We start from the raw sequence: 23,954 nt of genomic DNA, 5'->3' as shown, positions 1-23,954 counted from the left end.
CGTGTATTGATGTCATATATTAAGTTGATGAATTGAAAGTATCAAGTTCTTTTCCTTTTTTTAGTATTGATTGTACTCTTCACTGTCAACATGAACTCTCTAATAGCCTAAAAGAGCATAGTCTTTTAACACTCCAACAATTGTAAAAATATAAAATGAAAATAAGCTATAAGGACAGTATAATAGAAAGTAATCAATATTGTAAAGCTGAAAATTCAAAGTATAATTTAAAAAATAAAAAGAGAAAATATATGTTGTACTCATATTCATAAAGGTAAGAAAATATTTACTAATACAAAGGGAAGAAAGAATGGGTTGATTTTTTGAACTGCCTAATTAGTGTAAGGCTCATGTATCTGTTGCAAAAAAATGGGTAGGATAAGGACTATTCTTGCCATTTGACAGTGGGATCCAAACATTTCAATAACTTGCCCAAGGTCTTAGAGCTAATAAGTCATAGAGTCCAAATTTGAACTCATTTAGGTCTTTCTTAACTCTATCTATATCCATGTTTCTTTACTATGCTGCACAGCAGAAATAATTAAAAGGAAGTAACATTTTTAATAGCAATTTTATCTTTTCACTATTAACCAGCTAGCATGAGCACAACACTTACATACCATTCAGTTTACTTAAATCCCCGGCATATCACCACTGTTCAGGGAGGAAAAAAATGTAGTTGGAAATTTATGACCTGCCAAAAAGCTGGCTTTGCAGTTTCCAAGTAAAGGCTTTGGTTGGTAAGACTAAAGTTGTTGTTGTTGTTGTTGTTTAAATGAATAACTGTCTTTGTTCCAAAGTATAAAAATTATTCATATGTGTTATATTTGCTCAAATAACAAATTCTGCAAGGGGCCATGATTTCCTTGAAATTGTTCTTTTTGCTCTATTTTGCTTACCATTTTTCTTTTCTCCTCCTATAGGCATGTTCATATTTCACATCGAATGCTTTGCCATTGAAGATTACTTTCATCAATGCTAATCCAATGGGCAAAAATATCAGCATCATTTTTAAGGTACGGTAACTCCTAAAGCATGAAATTGATTACATTGGTAGAAATACCTGATTTATTACTCACGAAAAAATTACTGTGGCTCTTTTCCTCTGGCAACAACACAGAAGATTCCAGTTATTTTTGATTTTGCATTTTTTAAAGAATTATAGTACATGCCACATTATGATTGGCAATAAATCAAATACTATTGGCTTTAAGCCAGTGAACCTTCAGTGCAAAACTTGAGAAAATGTTTCAACAAACAAAATTATACAATCACTTTTGTGTAGCAAAGAAAATGGAATGTGTGGTGAACCCCTATGCAGAGAGCTTTCTTTTGGCCTCAATAATAAATTAAAATCAAATTACCTGTTACTCAAATAATATAAATTAATTTAACATAAAATTCTTGTCTGCAAGCACTTGCTGATTTTAAAAATTTTGGTTGTTTTCTTTTTTAAAAACAAAACATAAATATTGGCCGTACCAGTCCTTATCACAAGTCCCATGGGAAAACAGAGTAAAAAGTTATACATAGGTAAGAAAAAGAGACTCAAAAAAAAACTGTAAAAAAAAAGTAAGGATTTGCCCATCATCTAGCTAGTTTAATCACTTATTCAGTTAAACCAGACAACAAGGTCTCAGAGTGATATTTTTGGTGTATTCTGACTATTTTTGAGGATAATGATTAGTATACCCATACATTTCCTTTTTGAAATATGTAACTTCAAACAATAATGGTCCAATGACTCTGATATTTGCTGAAGAAAACAAACAACATGGAATCTCATCATGGCATAATTTTCTGCAGATAGAGAGCATTTTCTTTTTAAAAATTTTATTGGATTTTTTTCCACTACCATTTATTCCCCTTATAACTCCCTCCCCACTGTAATCACCCCACTGTTGTCCATGTCCATGAATCCTTTTTCCTTTTTGCTCAATCCCTCTACCCGCCACCACCACTAGCTGTCATCCTGCTTCCCATATGAGTCTGTCCCTGTTTTCCTTTTTAGTTAAATTTGTTCATTAGATTCTAGATAGGAGTGAAACCATATGGTATTTGTCTTTCTCTGACTGGCTTATTTCACTTAGCATAATGTTCTCCATCCATACTGCTGCAAAGGGTAACATTTTCATCTTTTCTGTGGCAAGTAGTATTCCATTGAGTAAATACCCCATAGTTGTTTTATCCATTCATCTACTGATGGACACTTAGGCTGCTTCCATATCTTGGAGATTGTAATTAATGCTACAATGAACATAGGGGTGCTTATGTTCTTTCAAATTAGTGTTTTGGCTTCAAAAAAATAAAACATTTGCAAAATAAAAATTCTTATTAGCTTAAAGGCATAGAACTATTCTTTCCTTTGGATATATTACTTTTTTTTTGCCAACACTAGAAAATCTCCCCTTTATTGTTTCTTATTTTTATCAAGGACCATTTACTCTGCAAGCTTTTCAACTGCCTTCATATACAAGAAGTCCATGATTCAATATCTGATGGATTGTATGTGGACTATTTGTCCTCATAATCAAGAAACTCTTAGTATTCTAAATCTATGTCAGTGCATAAATTTATGGCACACCAAATAATGTTTCACTTAACTCTCTGTTGGCTGAGTTTGAAATTCAGATAAACATTCATTCAACCTCTCTTCACTAGACATTGAGTCTAAGATATTTCACATAGATATTAAATTGAAAGATTATTATCAGGGAACAACATTCTATGAAGCTTCTAATTTGATGGCTGGAGCTTCTGGAATTACTTAAAAGAAAGTTCTTATTTTCTTTGATCTTCTATGAGAAACACAAGGTCCTATGAATGCTAATAAAACAATTGAAACCACGGTTAAGCCAGGCTGAAAATGTATTCAAGGAAAGAAATGACATATACCTTATTTGAAAACTTTTAATGGAACTCAAAGAGAAACCCAGAGTGTATAATTTTGTTTTTAACAGGCTGGAGATGATCTTCGTCAGGATATGCTTGTTCTGCAGATTGTTCAAATGATGGACAATATTTGGCTGCAGGAGGGCCTGGATATGCAAATGATCATTTATAGATGCCTATCCACAGGAAAAGGCCAAGGTCAGTATAGATTAGATACTGGGTTGACTTACATTATTCGTCTTATACATTCACTGGTAAAATGCCACCAAATTTTCCACAGCACCCCTTTTAGCCTATAAATTGTAAAGTCCAAAGAGCTATGCATAGGAGTCATTCTTTTTTTAAAAAAATTATTTCCAGAAACAATAAGCCAAAATAATTTACAAAAAGCATAATGTCTTTTTCAGTATTAATTAGAACCTTGACAACCCAAATGTTAACTGTGAAATTCTTTCATGTGTTATTAAGAATTAGTTAATTAATAGCTAACTCCTGTTTTTTCTTTTTTCAAGGTAATAATAGAAAAGTCAACTCATTCGAAAAATACAATTGTTGCTTATTGACACAAATTTTCAAAGTTGCAAATGCTTAAAAAGTTCTAAAAACTGTAAATACATTATAAGTCTGCACTTAATTTCTAAAAAACTTTTGAGTAAAGTATTAATATCAATAGTCAAGTGTGACCAAACAAACTATGAACACAATTCAGCATTTCTTTTCCTTTATAAAACCTAACACATTATTATGGAAATACAGTTGCATTTATACACATATCAATGAAAACAATGTCAGTGTCTACTCAAAGTATTACCAAGACATCAGAGGTAAAAGTTGTGTTTAATTACAACCATGCTAAATTGAAGAAATAATTATAAAGATATCTTATCTTTTTACAAGTGGTCATTGCCACTTAGAATTTCATTAAAGTAATTAGTTATAAATTATAGCAAATACTTCTGCATAAACAAAAAGATAAAGAAGAATCATAGAAATAGAAAAAGGACCTAGAACCATGTAGTCATTTTTTTTTCTTTCAGGCAGAGCTTCAATTTAAACCCATCATCACAAAAGAAAGCCTGCCCCTCCAGTTCCTGACATCCCATCATTAGGCTCAGTACCCGAGCCGACTGTGATTTGAGATTTTAGAAGATAAGCATGGAAGCACCTTCTAGTTAACTTAACTTGCAACTTGAACTTCAGTATGACTCTCTTGTTATACTCGTCAATTATTTTGACTCCTATCATAGGGCTTTGCTTCCATGCCATGTGTCCCACCCCTGAACCTTTTGTAAAGCTCTAGTTCCTAAAAGTCTTTTATCATTGCTACTCTGAAATGGTTATTCCTCGAGTTTTACTCTGCCTGTTCTCATGTGACCTGATTCTTTCATAGCCTCATATGTTGAAAGTGCAAGCAAAAAACTAGATGAGCCAAGCTGAGCTTTATGACATCACATGGATCATCCTTTCTTCAGAAGTTGAGTACATACATCACTCATCACCTACCTCAATGGAATTCTTCAGTTCCACCCACTCATTTCTCAGTTTATAATGATAGAAAGTAACTGAAGCTAAATCTTTTGAAGTTAATACAATGATTCAGCAAAAAATGCCTGTAGACTTGCCCAAAGTTGCAGATGTCATAAATCAAACAAGTTTTTTCTTCCCCCATCGACCAACAATCTTGTGTAGTTGTACAATTTCAGATGGCATTATACTAGCAAAGTATTTCTTCAAGAAAAATAGAGATCATTAAAGCAAATGTCATTTTTAGGTTGCATTTTTAATCAGGTTCCAAGGCTTAATGAATATCTTACTCTTCTCAAGCAACATCACAAAGTAAGGGAAGGAATACTAAAATGTACTAAAAAGAGCTGTGGCCCTTAAGGAGAATATACTCCAGGCCAGAAGTTTACGTGGCTTTATCAACATTATTATTGATTATAATTCTTATGATTAATTGGTATATAATGTCCCAGGAGCTTTGGAAAAGACTTCCAGAGCAAATTAAAATTCTTTATAATTTATTTTATTTCTGGTTCTCCAAATTTCTTTGGCATAACTATTACTCAGGGGAATTGGAGGAGCAGACATAACAAGCCCCAACCATGGTACTAAGTCAAGCTCTCCACGGTGGATAGAGGTGGGGTGCTCAAGTCTTGGTAACTGGAAAGGCTGCTCTGATGTTTCTCATGCACCCCTTTTTGAAAGCTCCTGCCTTTTATGACACCACCTTGAAAAGTTTGTTCCTAAGAACCTGGCAACTTAAAGTCCGACCCATGGACCAGCAGCACCGACATTACCTGGGAACATTTTTAGAAATGCAGAAGCTCAAGCCCCACCCCTTTCCTACTGAATCAGAACCTCCATTTTCATAACATTCCCAAGTGATACATAAGTACATTAAAATTTGAGAAACGCTGCATTAAAAGACTATGAAAATGGAACCATACATATTACTCAATTCACACAGAATTGTGTTAGAAGTATTTAAAAGGTGTATGATACATACTGAATTAAAATGTATAAAATGGAAATTTATGATTTTAATTAATAGGCAGAATTTAGCCATCATGATTGTTACAAATTAGGTACAAGCTTTTCTGAGTAGTCAGCAATGCAAGCCTTATGATAAATGACTTGAGGTTTAGCGAAGATTAACTTTGTGAAGACAAAAGTGATCTGGAAAGTAACTGATACTGCTATAGCGTAGCACCCAAAGGGTGCAGTGGTCTGAGTCCTCGTTGGGGGCACAGTCAGATTGTGGTGACACTCGGGAACCATGGAGAGGTAATTTTCCTCTAGAAAATGCTACATGAAGGAACTGGAAAAATGAGGAGGGAGTTTTTTCAGGATTAGAAAGAAGAATCACCTCTTTCTAGAGTAATTCCATTACTACTAAATGTAATGCTTTATATTTGCTATCTCACTTAATGCACTTGAAGAAAACCTACACAAGACCAAATACTGGTGAAGGAGGAGTGAGGATGTTATGACACTAAAGATGTGCCCAGGATTCAGGATTTATCTTTGGGGTATTGGTTCTCTTTCTTTTCCATTTTCTTTTTTTTTAACATACAGGTTTTATAGGTTATACTTGCAGCATTCAATTCTCACTCCCCATGTTTTAACTTCTTTCTGATCTAGCAAAGTAGATGCCTAATGGTCACAACTGGGCTAGGGGATGTTAAGAGAAATTAAGGCTGCAACCAGCTGCCACTGGCCAAAGCCAGCATAGAGAAGTCTTTTGTTTGCTATCACTGTGATCTACTTGCTTGTTGTTGTTTCATTTGAATGGAATCATCAACTTTAAAAGCTCAACCATCTCTCTTTTCATACAATTACATTTGTGTCCCTGGTCCCTTTGGAATTTGAGTTTGCAACTCTTACAGTTGTCAAGATGGTAAAAACCAGAAGCTCTATACTTTAATTTCTTTCAAGGACCTTACAGAACTATCTGTTACAGGTTGTTTCATGGACATCAGGCCTGGGAGAGTTCAACACTGGGTTTAAACTGTTGTTCTGAACAGAATAGAAATCAGCAGGTTTGAAACTATTTACATTTCAATAATCTTATGAACACAATGAAAAGAAGCCTTGATGGATACATGGCCAGTGGGGCAAAGGTCCTGTTGAAGTTCAATCCGTATATGCATGCTCCCTTTGAAAAAATTATTATCATAGTTTCTCTTTAATGTTGACTGAGAAGGAAGGGGCAGGTCACTCTCTCCATGTTTACTGCAGTTATTGTGTTCACTCCTAGAAAATGAACATGTGACAGCAAAGTTTTTATTAACCTGAAAATTGACTTATACAATATATTTTAAATATTTGTTGTGGAGACTGCACTTGGTCTGCTCCCCAGAGTCGTCATACACGTTTGGAGGCCCTCCCCTAAACTGTGAGCGAGCACACAGGCCGCGTGTTCACGAGCCCACCACTCTATTGTTGCAGTGTGGTCTTGTGAGATGCCCGGACTGGCTCTCCACTCTAGTTCTGGAAAAAATATTACAGCTGTTTCTGACATATCTGATCCAAACACAACAAATAGCTTCGTTGCTTCCCAGGATTTAGGAAAACTCAGAAGAGAAGCTAGAAGTAAGGCTCCTTCAGAGAAGATACAGGAAGGAGAAGGATAATCCAAGCAGTGCTGACAACTACTGTTACCTAGGCAGAGATGTATTTCCTTAGCATCTCTCATTCTGTGAAGAAAACATTATTTCCATAATCTCTTTTTTATCAATCAGGATTGGTACAGATGGTGCCTGATGCTGTAACCCTAGCAAAGATCCATTGCTGCTCTGGACTGATGGGACCGCTGAAGGAAAATACCATCAAAAAGTGGTTCAGTCAGCACAACCACTTAAAGGCGGATTATGAAAAGGTTTGTCCTGCTGGAGCTAATTTTACTTAATGTACTTAAATAAGAGTATACTCTAGTTCATGAGATATTCTGATTTATGACAAAATAAATCCTCGAGTTCTAATTCGCTGAGTCACCAGCCTAGTACCAATGACCCAGTTTAAATGATGTATTAACTAGATAAAAATTTCTGTGTTTGGTTTTCCTTCTGGGTGAAATTCTGGGCTATTAATACTCTCTTTGCTCACTGGCCTCTCTTATCTCACCTAAGGTACTCCTTGCACTGCTCCTTTCAAGTCACCCCTGCCTATTTGTACACAATCTCCAATTTCTATAAATCTCCTTCTTTTGCTTGCAACATGTCTCTTCTGCTAAGCTCTACTTTTCCATGCCTTATTCTTTAAATGTTTGCAAAATGCCTATTAGACTTTTAATATTTTTGTATCTCATTACCTTGTAAGACATACTGTTTTATTTGACTGCCAACATTTCTCCCCGCTGTACTGCACCCTGGCATCTGGTCTCCAGGGTACAGTTGTGTGGGTTCTACACCAGGGCTCCTGGCTAAGGGTAACAGTTGGTTAGAGCCAGGCTTTGTTCCACTTGCCAAGACATGAACTGGCACATCTGGGCCCACCAAGAGGCAGAGGTACTTTTAGGCTAATTCACAGAAAGGTACAACATGGGCCAGAATTAGACTTGCTCAGAACTGTCCTGAGCATTGAAATTTCCTCCTTCCAGGCAACTGCTCAGTCCTGGGCAGGCTGGGACAATTGATCACCATACTAGCATGGGTCATGACAGAGAGACCCAAGAGTTCACTTATTCAAGACTTGGAGTGGAGCAACATAGAGGCTTTGGGAGGAGAAGTAACAGAAAATTAGAGGTTATCTTGAAATCTGTTTTTAGCCATTGCCCAAACTGTAACTTGAGTTTTGCACAGATCCCTGGGTTTATATTGTTTTAGGTGTTTCCACATACATTTGCTAACAGCCACAGTGTGAAGAACATATTTTATCTTCACTTCATAAGTGAAGAAAATCTAGACTGACACATTAACTGACTTTCGCAGACACTTAGGACACCTGGAACTGAAGTGTCCCGGCGTGTAGTCCAGCGACACAGACTCCCAGTCAACCTGTCAACCCACCATTCAGGGAGACTCAGAACCATGACCCAACCAACACCCGTGGCTACACCAGGGTTACTCATGGTTGCATCATGGATGAAAATAATGCATACCCAGGAGACCATTTTGAAAACATAGTGTGATTTTAGCAAGTCACACTCTTTCGTTAAAGACACATAAGCCACAATTGACTTAGCAGTAACCTGCTTCCACCTACACATTCATTGATATATACTGTACCAAACACTCAGACATCGACTGGATGACTTATTTGCAAGGATAAACATAAAATATTGCAGATATCTCAACATGGCTTTTTCTGTGTTAAAATTCAAATATTAAAAAGTTCATATTTTCCATTTCTTTGGGATAGGCATTATTAGGCCATGTTGTTCTTTCTTTGACCTTGAAAAAAAAATCATTCAATACTGTGTATTTGGGACATCAAAAAAGTACACCAGGAACCCCCTCTAGAAACTCTGAAAATTGGCACCAACTGAATGAAAGAGATATGTTCTCCAATTTCAATGAAAGCATTTATTTATTAGGCTAAATAACATGTTCTTTTGTAGCATATCAAGAGCCCTTTATTTAATTATACCCTTTGGCCAACTGAAATGTAGAAGTGGTTCTTGATTATGTAATTTTGCTTTCATCATGCTACTTACCATTAGCTCTGATGTAAATGTATTTGCTTATTTTTATGTGTGTTATTTTTGTGTTTTTGTTTTTCAACTGATTAGGCCCTGAGGAACTTTTTCTATTCCTGTGCTGGCTGGTGTGTGGTGACATTCATCCTGGGAGTCTGTGACCGACACAATGACAACATCATGCTGACAAAGTCGGGCCACATGTTTCATATTGACTTTGGAAAAATTTTAGGTCATGCACAAACATTTGGAGGGATAAAAAGGTCAGTGCACAAATAAATTTTATTACAGCAATTAAGTAATGTCCTGGAGTGATATATAATGGCATAGAAACTAAGCAGATGACTTGCTTCCCAACTCTCAAACCCCTGAAGTTAGTGTAAACATGATTATAGATCTAATAAACTAAAATTTAAAAAAATAGATTGTTAAGGAAAAATTAAGTTTCCTAAAATAGTTAGTGGACTAAATTGGCCTTCTCTCATAAAACACTAATCCTGTTCTAGTCTGAATTATCTGAAATATAATATTTTGGGTTTTTTTAAACAAACTTTGAAAGGACAATGAGGCATAAGTTTATGATGTCAATACATCTGGTATATTACCTATGGCAATCGCTACCCTTGGTCTACTTATTATAAAACTAGCATACACCCTGAACTGGATCATTCTGGAAAATCACTCTGAATATATTTAGTGAGCACCTACCAATCAAGGATCTGGGGTTACAACATTAAACAAGGCATATACAAAACCTGATCTTGTTCCAGCAGAGATGACAAGCATTAAACACACTAACATGCAAAGAAATAACATGAGGAAATAAAGAGTTTAATTTCTTATTAAGAAACAAAAACAGAGAAACGGGATAGGAAGGGACCAAGGCAGGAATGCTGTTTCAAAGAAGCCTCTTGGAAGAGATGACAGACAGCTGTGTAATGAGTGGCAACTTTGTGGAGGTCCATGAGAAGAGAGAAAAGCAAAACTAACAACCATTAGGATGGAAATAAGCCTGGCATGTTCCAGTGACAACAAGAAAGCCTGGGCCTGATGGTGGGGTTGAGAGGGGCAGGCGGTGAAAGGTAAAGGGGAATAGTCCAGTGGAGGCAGAACAGGTAGGACACTGAGGACACGCTACAGAGGTTGGCTTTAGTTTTAAGTCCAGGGGCAAATGATAGGATTTCAGTGGTATTCAAAGTGCTCTCCTGCTGTCCAGTGGAGTAATGAGGCCAGTTGGGAGGCCATTGCAATTGTTAAGGCAAGAACTTAGTGTTGAAAAAAAGTGGTGAAAACTGACAGATTCAGAATATATTTTGGAGTGAGCCCCAGAACCTGCTAATTGCCTGGACATTGTCAGTGATTAATGAGCTAGGGGATGGGTCCAGTGGGTTAGAAAAAGAAAAAATGGTCTAGGATGACTCCCGGATCTTCGGTCTTAGCAAAAATCATATCATTCACTGAATCAGAAAAGACTGCTGGATGAATAGGTTTCTGTTTTATTTAAGCTGGAAGCCAGGAAACCAAAAGTTTAGGAGGACAAGTCCCTTGCTTTTAAAAAGATACTTCATATAAAAGTAGAAGTGGGATCAGACCATTCCAAAGACTGATCAGTATCATTTAGCCAAAAACAAGTCCTCAGTAGAAGAAATAATAAGGTCTCCTACAATATAAAGGGATGAACTCTCTCCAGATGGCCATAATCTGGTATTAAAATGCTAACATAAACTACATACAGATCTTTGGAAAGCACTGATTTCTTGCTGGGCTGTTGCCATTTTATACTGCGTACATCACTGTTCCAGAACGTCTCACAATACCCAGCTGTGTGATTCTGTTTAGGAAATGTTTGCAAACATCAGGCACTCCCCCTGAATCAGCCCAGCAGCTCTCTCCTTTCGATTCCCTGCCCAGGTGTGCCAGAACCCTTCTTCTAAAGAGTGTTTCAGTGTTTGTTGCAATCAATTATAAGTGACAAGAAAACAGAGTGTGTCCCTAGGTGACAATTGTTCCTTTCACTTAAAATTATCTAAATATCTCGCTTTTGGTGATTTTTAAAGTATGGGCTTTGAAAGTCAAAAATTGAACTCTTAGTCCTTTAAGTCCTCTGACTTTGAGGCTTGTTGACTGACAGACTGGAGGACACTCTCAGTCGAGTTTATTTTGATTGTAGGGGATTTCATCAAGTCACTCTTGACTTCAGGTACAGTTTCAGACAAAAGCAGACGTGTGTGGGACCAGGTTGCAAGAGCCTATTGTGTGTATTGCTGCTCAACTCCACACTCAGTGGCATCACACTGGCAGCCTAACATCAGCCCTAGTGGATTACACACACTATGGAAGTTGGCAAGTGTTACACATCATAGCGTTTTTATTTTCTAAAAGAATAAAAGTGAGCTAGTTATCAAATATTTACCACCATACAACAGAACATAAATCCATGAAAAACAGATTAAAAATCATTCCGGAACTCAACAAAATAAAATTCAAAACCTATTCTTTTCCTGTTAAAATATTTATACCAGGATGATCAAAATATTATATATCTGTCTTCTTACAACATGATTTATATCCTTTTCAAATTTTATACCAATAAATCACCAATCACCTAATGTAATTAATCTCAGAATTTTCATCTCAATATTAATCATAGAAATTCCCTGTATCTGGTATCATTTTGACCTTATCTTCAATAGTTAATTACCACTGATTTAAAGATTTTAATATTTAATTCCTAATTTGAGTATTGTAATATTTATATTCTAAATATTCTCAATTTAAAAGCATCTTTGGGAAACAAAACTCCCTTAGCAGATTAAAAGATTAATTTTTGTCTTACTCCAATCATCCTGGTTTTGTGCAATATTCATAGCAATCCAAATTCTGTAGTGGCATTAATGATCTTCCACATGCTTTAATTACTGTCTTAGTTTTCTTTGAAATTAGATGAGTCTTGTTGGTTTGTTATTCATACAATTGTTTATTAAGAAATAATGTGGTTTCTTTTATTCAAAGAAGGCCTCATCTAAATTTTCTAGAAGAAAACACATTTCTAATCCCTCTTCAACTGTGAGTGCCTTAAGGACGTCTTTGTATCTCAAGCATCTAGCTAGCACCTGACACTTAGGGCTTAATTTTGGTTTATTACTATAAAAATGCCATAAAATTTACTGCTCTTGACCTGAGAAAGTAAAATTTTTCTGAAGATAAAATTACTAAGAACTTGACCTGTTTTATAACTGGAAATTTTCCAAGGGATTTTTACCTAGTAGTTACTCTACCTGTGGGAGTCTGGGGGACAAGACTCACAATTTGAGACACACCGCCTCATCCCTATGAGACTGGCTACTGAAAAAAAAAACAGGAAACAAGTGTCAGCAAGGATGTGGATAAATTGGAACCCCTGTGCAATGTTATTGGGAATATAAAACCGCACTGCTGTTGTGGAAAATAGTAGGGCTGTTCCTCACAAATATAAAAATAGAATTACCATATGTTCCAGCAATTTCACTTTTGGGTCTATACCCCAAAGAACTGAGAGCAGGGACTCATACCGATATTTATACACCCGTGTTCTCAGCATCATTATTCAAAATAACTAAAACATAGAAGCAACACCAGAGTCCATCAACAGATGAATCGGCAAACAGAATGTGGTATATACATACAAAAAATACTATTCAGCCTTAAAAGAAGAAAATTTTGACACATGCGATACATGCATGAACCTTGAGGCCATTGTGCTGAACAAAGTAAGCTAGTCACAAAAAGACAAACATTGCATGCTTCCACTTTTACAACATACTTAGAGTAGTCTGAATCACCGAGACAGAGAATGAATTGGTGGTGGCCAAGCATGAGGGAGACAGAGGAATGGAGCATTCCTGTTCCATGAGTATAACGTTTCAGTTTTATAAAATAAAAAGATTTATGGAGAAGGTTGACAGTGATGGTTGCACAAGATTATGAATATTATAATACCACTGAACTGTACATGTAAAAAAGGTTAAGATAGTAAATTTTATGTTATGTATATTCTACCACAGTGAAATAACTGAAAAAAAAATGGTGTACTACAAGTTTCTCAAAGGTTTCACCAATCACAAAGTCAATTCTCGGCAAACTACACCTAGCATTTGAATAGTACTTTGCATTTTCAAAGCACTTCCACACTGACTATTCCAAGGAATAAAGTGTATTGTCATTCCCATTTGCTTGCTATTATTTCTCCCTCTTCTGCTTCACCTCATCATTGCACTATGTTTTATCACCTGGTTTCTTTTGAGTAACCTTCTTTAGCTCTATCTATCCCACTCCCATTAGAATATGTTTTTAATTTCTCTAGTTTAAAAAAAAACATGAATTTTACTCAAAAAGAGACTTGCAGGTTTTCAGATAAAAAGAATGAGGGATGATTGAAAAAGGAAGAGAAGTTTATGGGAATAAGAGGGAAGAAATGAGGAAGGGAAAGAGAGAGGGAGACAACTATTTAAACAGTAGTGTAAGGATTCTGCCTTCTTGTGCCTATGAGCCTCTGCCCCATTGTGAACAAAGAGTGCTTTGAATGGAAGACAGAGGTGCTGACTCTTCTGGTGGTCTCAGGTACAATGTCCCTGTCAACATAAGCATTTCATAGCCCTGAGTCTGCAGCTAGTACTAAAGAAAGACTTCAAATGCCTCCTGTACATGAACCCAGTATAAGAACTTCGTCTGGCATTCAACTGAAGAAGCAGTACCTGATCCTATGCTGGGGGAAATTTAAGTTTGATATGTAAATTTTGGTCTTGCACATGGTAACTTTATGGGTGGTTTAAATGTTTCAGAGGTCACTTGGGACTACTGCTGCTTTTTACCCTCAGCCTGACTTTAGAACCTAACACTATTTGAAGTGTGATACCACAATCCAATTTCACCTAAGTGTTATAGCTTTGATAATCTTTTCTTCATATTCAAACTCACTTTTATTCCAAGCAGATGCTGAAATTTCATACAAAGCATAACTGTACATTTTCCCTTGAACTCAGGCTCAAGGGGGGAAATCATGGGAATTGGGAGGAGCTGTCCTTCCTGTCCTCATAAAACCCTGATCTACTATAAACTCACACCTAAAATGTCAGACTTGGGAAAGTAGGACTGATGATTTTGAAGAGGTAGCTGTTTCCAACTACCCTTCTCAAATAAGAGAGATGATGTCCTGAGCCTCTCAGATACTCTAGTCATTACCTAAAGTTATGGAGCAGTTAAAGATGAGCGACCTCCCACAGTCCAACTTAGGACTCACAGTGCATTTACAAAAGACTTAAGAGATTATTTGTGAGGGTCTCCTCAGCTAATAATTGCCAAGAGCTTGGAGATCTCACTGGACATCCAAAAGTTCATTTCGTACTAGTACACGAGCCCCATGTTCTCTTTTATATTGCACATGTGGGGTTTCCTGTGCTGTCTAATTATACAAGATCCTATCCCATCCAGTGGAGATTCCAAATTGCCTTCTCAATTAACTCATGGATATTAGACAAGAGACTTGTGTTCTTTCTGTTGGACAGCAAAATGTGCTCTCTGAAATGTAGGTCACTTGTGGTGATCAGGGAAAGTGTAAGCTTAGACATTTCTCAAGATACTCTGTAGTCATTTATCTGTATGCTAATATCAGCATTCACGATGCTGATGGGAATCTGCAACTTTTAGAAAGTTTAAAACAATATATTTTAATGCTACTATGATCTTTTCTGGGAACAGTAACATTTGAAATTTATTAAATTAATCGTTATTTCAATAATAAAGTGTGCCTCACTACTGAGTCCCATTTTGGTTCACAATACAAATACTTATTTAAACACACAAGTCTTTCAAACCTGGGACTACAGGTTGTGTACCTCCATCTACTGATTTTACCAGTTACTCAAATAAATGCTAGATCAACTATACTATAAAGGGAAGGGTTATGTATGTTCAGAGAGCCCAGCAGAGTGATCCTATAGTCACAAACCCTGGATAGAGCTCTCTGCCCTTCCATGCCACTCTCCATGTCCCCTGCCTCCATCACCAATCGTGAAACATGCAGTTCTTCTCAAACTGCTATGGGTTATCGCCAAGAGTGGTGAAAGCGAGTGCTCCTTGGTGTGGTGCTACATCATCACTATGGAGAGTCAGGTTCTAAAGGAAATAGTCAAAATTACCATTTAAAGCCTAATAAATACTTGATATGCACTAATTTAATTAATCCTCACAAGAACTCTTTGAAGTAGCTACTGTTATTTTCTCTAATTCACAAATCAAGAACTAAGACAGAGAGCAGTCTCAGTTGTTACAACTTCCCCGGAGTCATAGGCAGTAGGTTGTAGGACCCTCGGGAAAGTCCCATGTAGGAAACTGTTATTTCCATTTCTCAATAATCCCAACACACCCTGTTTTCCCTCCAGCATTGGCGCAAATTGCTGTTTCTTTAGTTAGTACCAGATGACATAGTGATCCTGAATTTATGGCCATGGTATATATTAAATCCAAACGCTAAACAATTACAAACAAATATGTTGTAAGATGATTGTACTGTGAGGAACATCCAAAAATTAAGACTCAGTGTTGAAGTATCAGGGCAGTTTTCCCATCCCTGGGCAGTATGCTCTCTCACGTGGGGAAAGGCAGGCACAACTGCTTACTCTCTTCTAATTTTTTTCTTACATTAAAAAAAATCTAGTAGGAATCTTTAAGCTAATAGAAGTTAAATGTTTATGGGATGTGACTCTAGTTTTCAGAGCCCACCCAGACTATTCTGTTGAACTTATTGTGGCCAAAGACCACCCTGAACTGTTGGGAAGAAGCCCAGCAGTATTATCTAGACTGCATAATTCACATTTGAGAAAATGGTTTCTGTGAATTATTGTGTTCTCAAACAGCTTACGTGCTCAATACTTCAAAACCTAACAGCATTCATTTTTAAAGTGTGTACATATTTGTTTAAAGAATAGCTCAATAAATAAAAGACAGCTCATTTTAAGGATACAATGCCTCACCTATTTCAGAGTGCATCCATTACAATTAGCATGCTTGGTCCATTTCCTTAATAAATGTATTTTAGTACAGGGCAGCCCCTACCATGAGGGCTAATGGTATTGAGAAGTTTTCAAGAGGAAGCATAAGATGAGGAGAATGTCGACAAAGGCATGAGACTTAACTTAGTGGATAAGAAGAGGATAATACAGCCCATAAAAGAGAGTATTGTAAAAGTGTGGGGGTAGAAGATAAGCATGTGCCATAACCCACTCGCCTGCCTCCTCTGTGCTGCACCACAGCAGCCAAGCACCACATGAAAGCACCAACGCAACAGGGCAGACATTGTCTCCACCGTCAAAGGGGCCATCTCCTTGGCCCTGCGCTCACACAGTACTTCTATGGCCATCTCATTACTTCCCTCAGCACAATGATTTGTACTTGATCCTCCCAGAAGAAACATCAGATCTCTCCTACCCATCATTCCGTCTCCCTACTTTAGACAGAAGACCATACCTCCTACTTGACTGAGAAAATAGAAACAGAACGGAGTCTGCTTTTCTACTCAGAGTCTGCTTTCCTACTCAGTACAAACTTACATCTGCACATACACTTCTTCCTTGTTGTTCAGATGTGTTTTCCCTCTTAAAGCCAATGCTTCCATCTGTGCTGTGGATCTATTTCCCTCCCACTTTCTAATGTACTTTATGCTATCAATAATTAATTTGTCCTTGCACATTTATTTTCTCCCTCTTAAATAATCCTTTTAAAAATGCTTGTCTCCCCAAAGTTTAAATAACCTTGCCTCAAACCCCTGTTTCCAAGTGGTTTTGCTCACTTTCACAAACTTCCTGCAGGAATTGTCTGAACTCTTCCTCCCATTCTATGACCACTTCAATCTGGCTTTATTCTTCATTACTGGGTAAGATCAACAGTGGCCTCCATAGTGTTATATTGAACAATATCAGCTCCTCATTTTACCTGAATTATCAGCAGATTGTAACGGTGTTGACTATTCCTTCTTCACAATACCCTCTTCATGTGCCTTCTGTGATGCAGCAGCACTCTGAAGTTCTTCTCAATGCAGGATGGTTCCTTTCTACCAAGCCACCAAATGCTAAGATTCCTCATGCCTCATCTTAACCCTCTTCTCTTCTTACTCTACAGTCTCTACCAAACTGATATCAGCTACATCCAAAGCTTCTATCAATATCTTAACCCAGGTGACTCACAAATTCTAATTAAACATTTGATTTTGGGGTAAGTGTAGATTCACATGCAGTTGTAAGAAGTAATACATACATCCTCTGTACCCTTCAATGTTCAGTTTTCTCCAATGGAAATATCTTATAAAATTATAATGCAGTGTCATAACCAGGACATTGATACTGACACAGTCCAGGTCCAGAATAGTCACATCATCCCCAGGATGCCTCATCTTGCCCTTTTATAGGGACACCCACTTTCTTCTCACCCCCGTCTTCCAGTCTTATCTCCTGAAAACCACTGATTTTTCCCATTTCTATAATTATGTCATTTCAAAGATATTATATAAATGGAGTCCTGCAGTATGTAACATTTTGAAATTGACTTTTTTTCACATAGCATAATTCTTTGGACAGTCATCCAAATTGTTTTATATATCAATAGTTTATTTATTTTATTAACAGATAATATCCCATGGTATAGATATACCACATTTGTTTAATAATCCACCCATTGAAGGACATCTGGGCTATTTCCAGATTCTAGCTATTACTAATAAAGCTTATTCTGTGTGAATATATGTTTTTATTTCTATGAGACAAGTGCCCTAAAGTATAATTGCTAGGTTGTAGTAGTTGAATGTTATTGTTGTTTAAGCGGCTGCCAAGTGGTTTTCCATTGTGGCTGTACCATTTTACATTCCCACCATCATGAGTGAGTGATCCAGTTTCTCTGTATTCATGCCAAAATTTGGTATTTTAATTAAATTTTAATTTAGTCAGTCTGATAGGTGTATAATGATACCTCACTGTGGTTTTAATTTGCATTTTTTTCTAAAGGCTAATTATGTTGAACACCTTTTCATGTGCCTTGTTTACCATCTTCATATCTTCCTCTGTGAAATGTCTGTTCATGTTTTTTGTATTGTTTGAGTTGGCAAACTGTAACTGCCTAATGGTAATGATCTTGGTATTCTAGAGATTCTGTCTACGGTATGGTAAAAAAGAGAAGTTTATGCATAACTAACAATAAACAACAATTTATTGTCCTTGTGTTTTCCATATCAAATGAATTTGTCTCCTTAATAATTAGTGTTTGTAATAGAAATATACTTAAATTCCACAAATATATGTACATTTTAAACTAATGCTCATTTCTCACCAATATTGGAAATATAAAAAATACTCTCAGGATTTTATAGAATAGTAATTTCAACAATACACTGATCATGTTAATAAAAAGATTAACTTTGACAACAAAATCAGTACGTTTGTTCACACAGCCTTCCCCCATAAATGTTAAATTATCACAAACTCTTCACTGTGTGAGCTATGTTTATTTACTGCTTCATTCTTTGCATGTAATAGAATACCACCAAAATATTATTGGAGACATTAAGAATAGAAAAAATAAAGGTAAAATACTTCCTTTACTTGCAGTAATCACATAGATCATTAGCAAAAAAATTTATGAGACAACTACAGAATATAAAGAATAAACTATATTAGCTTTAGGGCTAACTAAAGAGGTAAGACAAAATAAGAGGGAAATTATCTCTCTAGGGAAAGATTAATTATAAGAAAAAAATACTTGATCCTTATCTCTTAAAAAGCCCTATTAGGGCATTAAAACATCAGGTGAGAGAGACACATGTCTAGAAATGGGAAACAACACAGGCAAAGGTAAAAGGTACAGAAACAGAAACAGGTAGGTATTGGGCAAGTAATAGTAAAGCTACAACTCTGGACAAATGTAGAATAGGCACAACAAAAAAAAGTTTTCTGTATTTGTACAATTGTAAATGAGAGATTTTCAATGATTCAGAATTCAATAACAGACTGTAAGAGATCAAATAGTTTCCAACCTTCCCTCTTGCCACAACCAATTTATTTCTCAGATTTATAAGTATTGCTTAAACCTGAGACAAAAGCTCTGGGACACGAATTCTGCAACCTTGGATCTGGTTCATACTTGAATGGACGGATAAACCAAATTTCAGCTATGATTCCTACAGCCTATAGAAATGGGGTAGGGTTCTGATTCACATGTGAAGGTTCTTTCCACTTATAGAAAAATTTTAGTCTAATTTTAAGTTATTTTAAAAATTGTTCAGAAGTTGGCCATGTAAATGATATAGAAAAGATGCAAGATATTACATTGCTGAACACACTGAAAATTTAGGCTATAATATTTAAACACAGCTAAATTTATGTTCTTCAATGTTATTATTAGTTTGCATTTTCTGTAATTTGGATGTTTCTTTTGTGTACTTGACTTTCTGCTCTGATGTTTCCTCATCTGATTTATAATGGTGATTGACATGGAAGAAGGAAATGTGGTATCACATGAACTTGCACATAAATAACCACAAAAACTGTTTGAGAAAAATCAGTTTGATGAAATTCTTTTCTTTGATGAAAGTCAGAAAATTTCAGGAAGTTGTAAATCTAAAACTCTTAAAATTATTTTTAAAAGTGCCATTCAATATAGTAATGTAATATACAGAATAGGAAAAGAAGTACTAGAATCCTTTTATAGAAAAATTAAGATTTTTTGATTATGAAAGTCTAAGATATTTCTAATACTCTACTAAAATGATAGTATTTAGTAAAGTGCTTAATGCTAAATAATAGTGATGACTACATGGGTGATGATATACAAAAAATATTTCCAAATTCAAAGGTCCACTTAAGGGCTGTGCAACCAAAGAGTTGAATGTTCAATGAGTGACACTTAGTTATATGGAGGAGCTAGGAGTGAATGAAACATGGAAGGAAGGACAAGATTTTACTGATGGCATTTTGGAGAGAGAGGGAAATTTAGCTATGACAAGATTCAGGTCTGAGAACCCTTTTACTCATTTGAATAATAACAGTATTTAACATCCATTGAGTGCTTACTATTTGCCAGGCTGTGTTCTAAGAACCATTATAAGAATTATTATAAAAATAAATTAACCCACTTAATCCCAGGAGTCCAGTACTCTCAGCCCCATTTTACAGAGGAGGGGACTAGGGCACAAGGAGGATAAGCAACTTGCTGAGGATCACAGCACTAGTAAGTGGTAGGGTCTGCACTCTGCTCCCTCTGCCTAGAGCCTCCAGTCCCAACAGTTCACAAGCATGTAGCACTCTCTGTGTCAGGCATTTGTGAGCATTTTCTCTATTAACCCTCACAGCAGTTCAAAGAGCTACGTATTATTTACCCATGTCAGGTATGAGACCACTGAGATGGGGCAGGACAGGGTTAGAATCCATCCTATATCTCATATCCTCAATATCTCTGCTCCTACCTTGCCTAAAATAAAGGACTGTACAGCCAGCCAACTCAGACCATCAGGTTGGATGAGTCCATGAAAGCCACTTATAAAAGGATTCTGAGCAAAATTTTTAAATTTAACTTGATTCATGAGACACATTCATCAGTGTCTAGGTGCTCAATAAATTTTGTTCAATGAATGATGCTCGAATGAACATCTATAAAATTAATTGAGGATAGTGTCATACCAGCCTCTCCTCCTAACATTAAATGGTAGCATGACTCACAAAATAAGATAAAATAACCACAGCCAGACAGAGGTCAGGCATTTCTTTTCTTTAAAACACTTCACCTCCCAAGTCCAGTCAGCCACAAAAGGTCCGTCTCACTATCACAAATCAGCCACAAAATGTCTGGGTTATAGCTTTCTGATTTGAATATCCAGACTTCTGAAAGATCTGGCTAACTAGGTGAGATTAGCAAGATTTCTCACTGTACCACATTTTTACTAAGATAGCTAAGCATAGTAACATTAAAGAACACAATTATTCTTTATCATTAAAAAAAAAGAGGCTTCCTCAGTAATCCATGACTTTTTTCAGTTACTACTTGGACTAACCTTAGTTATATCTAGGTTACTAGATGCAAGTTTTAAAATGCTTTATTTCAATTAATCCAATATCTTTAATTTTTAAGACAACTTTTAATCCAAAACCCTACCAATGCTTCTAGAGGATCTTAAGCCAAACCAGCATCAAAAGTCTGTTCTGTTATTTTTCTTATTCAATGAGGGAGAATTAATCAGAGATGTCTCTGATCTTTCCTAGTCTCTATTAGAAGTGCTACTCTTCATCTGAGGTGTCTTCATGTCTCAAATAACATGAAAAAATATGACAAAAAATAAGAAAAAGAAGGGTCATCTATTTGGTCCTTTGTTTTCCTGTTTTCCAACCTTGGGGCAATAGGGGGCAGTATTGTTTATATACCAACATGGTCAGCTTATATTTCCTCCTTTTTGATAAGTATTTTTATTGGACCTAGTGTGAAATACTGTAGCTACATCTTTTTTCCCTCTCTAAGCATATGACAGTGAACTGGTAACTGCTTTTTTCATAGATTGCCTTCTGAAAGAACTTGTGATTCAGCTTTTACCTGAAACTTTTTTTCTAAAGGGTAAATATATCTTAAAAAAACACACACACACAAACAGGAAATCAAACACATGATCTGTTCAGTTATTTCAAAATTTAGTAGTAAGTGTATTTTCTGAAAATCATCTTCATTATCAATTTGTCCTTACATTAATTGTTAATGAGTAACATTTCCATCATATATGACTTGGGATTAAATATTTGAGACAATACAGGTTGACGTTTTAAAATAAGTTGTCCTTTCCTCTCTGTTACAGCCCAGCTATATTATTCAAACTCAACAATTAGCAAGTTTCTCCAGTTGTCGCACAATAAAGGAAGTTAATCCATTAGGGAGAAAATAACAACAAAAAAAAATTTAATGGAAATTAGTTATTGTAACTGACTAGTTTAACTCTATAAACCATTTCTTTTCCTGTTTAATGTTGCTATTGTTTTTGGTTTATAGGGACCGAGCCCCTTTTATTTTTACTTCAGAGATGGAATACTTCATTACAGAAGGTGGGAAAAACCCACAGCATTTCCAAGATTTTGTGGAACTTTGCTGTCGGGCTTATAATATTGTCAGAAGACACAGCCGACTAATCTTGAACCTACTAGAAATGGTAAGTCCCTTGGGAGAATAACAGAAAAAAAAAGCTTCAATTATGTCTTTCTATGAGTAGTCAATTTTTGTTAATGGCTTGGAGTTCCCCAAAGAGCTGTTCAAAACAGAAATAAATGAACAAACTAAAAGTACCATTGTATAGCTTATAAACACATTTCTTAATAAACTTACTAATTAGTTCACAGTTGTCCCAAACATTTCTATTCAAGATAATAGTGACATAATCAGGGGCCATCTGAGTATATTTTGATTAAGATCAAGGACAGTAATTTAGAATATTATATCAGTTGTATTGTGCTTTAGGATTTTTTAAAGTGCTTTAAAAAACTATCACACTTATACATTATGGCAACTCAATGATATAGATAGACCAGGCAAGGATTTCTCCTGGTTCCCCTCCCACTCTCTGCCTTTGATCACTTGCTATTTCCAGATTAAAAACTGAGAGTCAAAAATGTGAGGTGACTTGCAAGCAACTCAACCAGAGAATGCTACATTTAGTAGTATGCATTTAGTCTACTGAGTCATGGTCCTATGTGCTCTCTGTTGACCAACAGGGGAAAATTCAATGTTTCATTCCACTGTCCAATACAAAGAGATGATGACCAGATATGCAGGGTGAGAGGGGAGGGATCTGTCATAAATGTCTTCTGGGAGAAGAACATAGTGATTCGTTTGGTCACATACATACATACTAGTTATTGCAGCAAACTGTAGGAGAGTAGTACACTTTTGCTAGATCAGTATGGTGTCTAGAGTCAATACGGTCATCAAAAATAACTGGTCTAGAGGCTTCAGCTGACAATAATTCTACCAGATACTGTTTAGGGCACAAACTTGGTGGCCAGGCTTTCCTGGGTTTGAGTCCTAATTTGACATTCTACTGGCTACATTGCTCCAGTAAGATTCTATTTCCTCATCTATTAAATGAAGATAATAGCATCTACCTTATATAGGTAGGATCCGTAAATGCATAACCTAGTCCTGAATGCCTTGTGTGAGCACTATGCTAAGATCTTTATGTATGTTAATAGCTTTACATTTCACGATAACCCTAAACATAATATTTAAAAACTTAGTATAGTACCTACCAAATGGCACAATTCACTTAATTTATTATACTAGTTCCTTGTTAATCTACAAAAATACTGTCCAATACAGTATCCCCTACTCACATGTGGTTATTTACATTTAAACTGATATTGAGTAAAATTTTGAATTCACCTCGTTAGGCTCACTCATTAGCCACATTTCAAGTGCTCATAGCACTTCACACATGTGGCCAACAGGTACCAGATTGGACAGTGCAGCTATAAAACACATCCATCATTGCAGAAAAGTTTTATTAGGCAGTACTGAATAAATGTTGACCTGATTGCAATGAAGGTTTGATTTGGATCATTGTTTTAACAACATATGTACCTTACTTCTCTTTTCTCTGCCTTGAAAAAAATGGGAATTTCTGAAAATATTATAGACATGTAACCCTTCATTAACAAAGGTTTCTTTATGTGTAATCTGGATATATAAGGTTCTGTCCATTTTCAGAATCAAGTTGGCTTTCCAATAATTGTCAGTGACTCATATTAGTAGATTTGTGTTTTATCTCTGAATCCCAGAATTCTATTAGGCCATATTGCAATTATGAGATGCCTTATGGTTCATAATCTGTGTTCATACCACAGAGGAAACTCTGCAAGGACTGAGTCTGTGA

General features: G+C 36.1%; 1 protein-coding gene across 3 annotated transcripts in view; it reads left to right on the top strand.

Moving 5' to 3' along the window:
* Nucleotides 1-23,954, top strand: part of PIK3C2G (phosphatidylinositol-4-phosphate 3-kinase catalytic subunit type 2 gamma) — a 264,442-nt gene that overhangs the window by 170,620 nt on the left and 69,868 nt on the right. For all 3 annotated transcript variants that reach the window (XM_045830120.1, XM_045830119.1, XM_045830118.1), the window contains 5 exons: nt 924-1,016; nt 2,961-3,090; nt 7,137-7,273; nt 9,125-9,294; nt 22,082-22,238. In XM_045830120.1, coding sequence (XP_045686076.1) covers nt 924-1,016; nt 2,961-3,090; nt 7,137-7,273; nt 9,125-9,294; nt 22,082-22,238 — 687 coding nt within the window. The remainder of the gene's footprint in view (nt 1-923; nt 1,017-2,960; nt 3,091-7,136; nt 7,274-9,124; nt 9,295-22,081; nt 22,239-23,954) is intronic.

Source organism: Phyllostomus hastatus, unplaced genomic scaffold (genome assembly GCF_019186645.2).
Source record: "Phyllostomus hastatus isolate PE091 unplaced genomic scaffold, TTU_PhHast_1.1 phas_scaffold_93, whole genome shotgun sequence".
NCBI lineage: Eukaryota > Metazoa > Chordata > Mammalia > Chiroptera > Phyllostomidae > Phyllostomus > Phyllostomus hastatus.
This window is presented reverse-complemented; position numbering and strand designations above follow the sequence as displayed.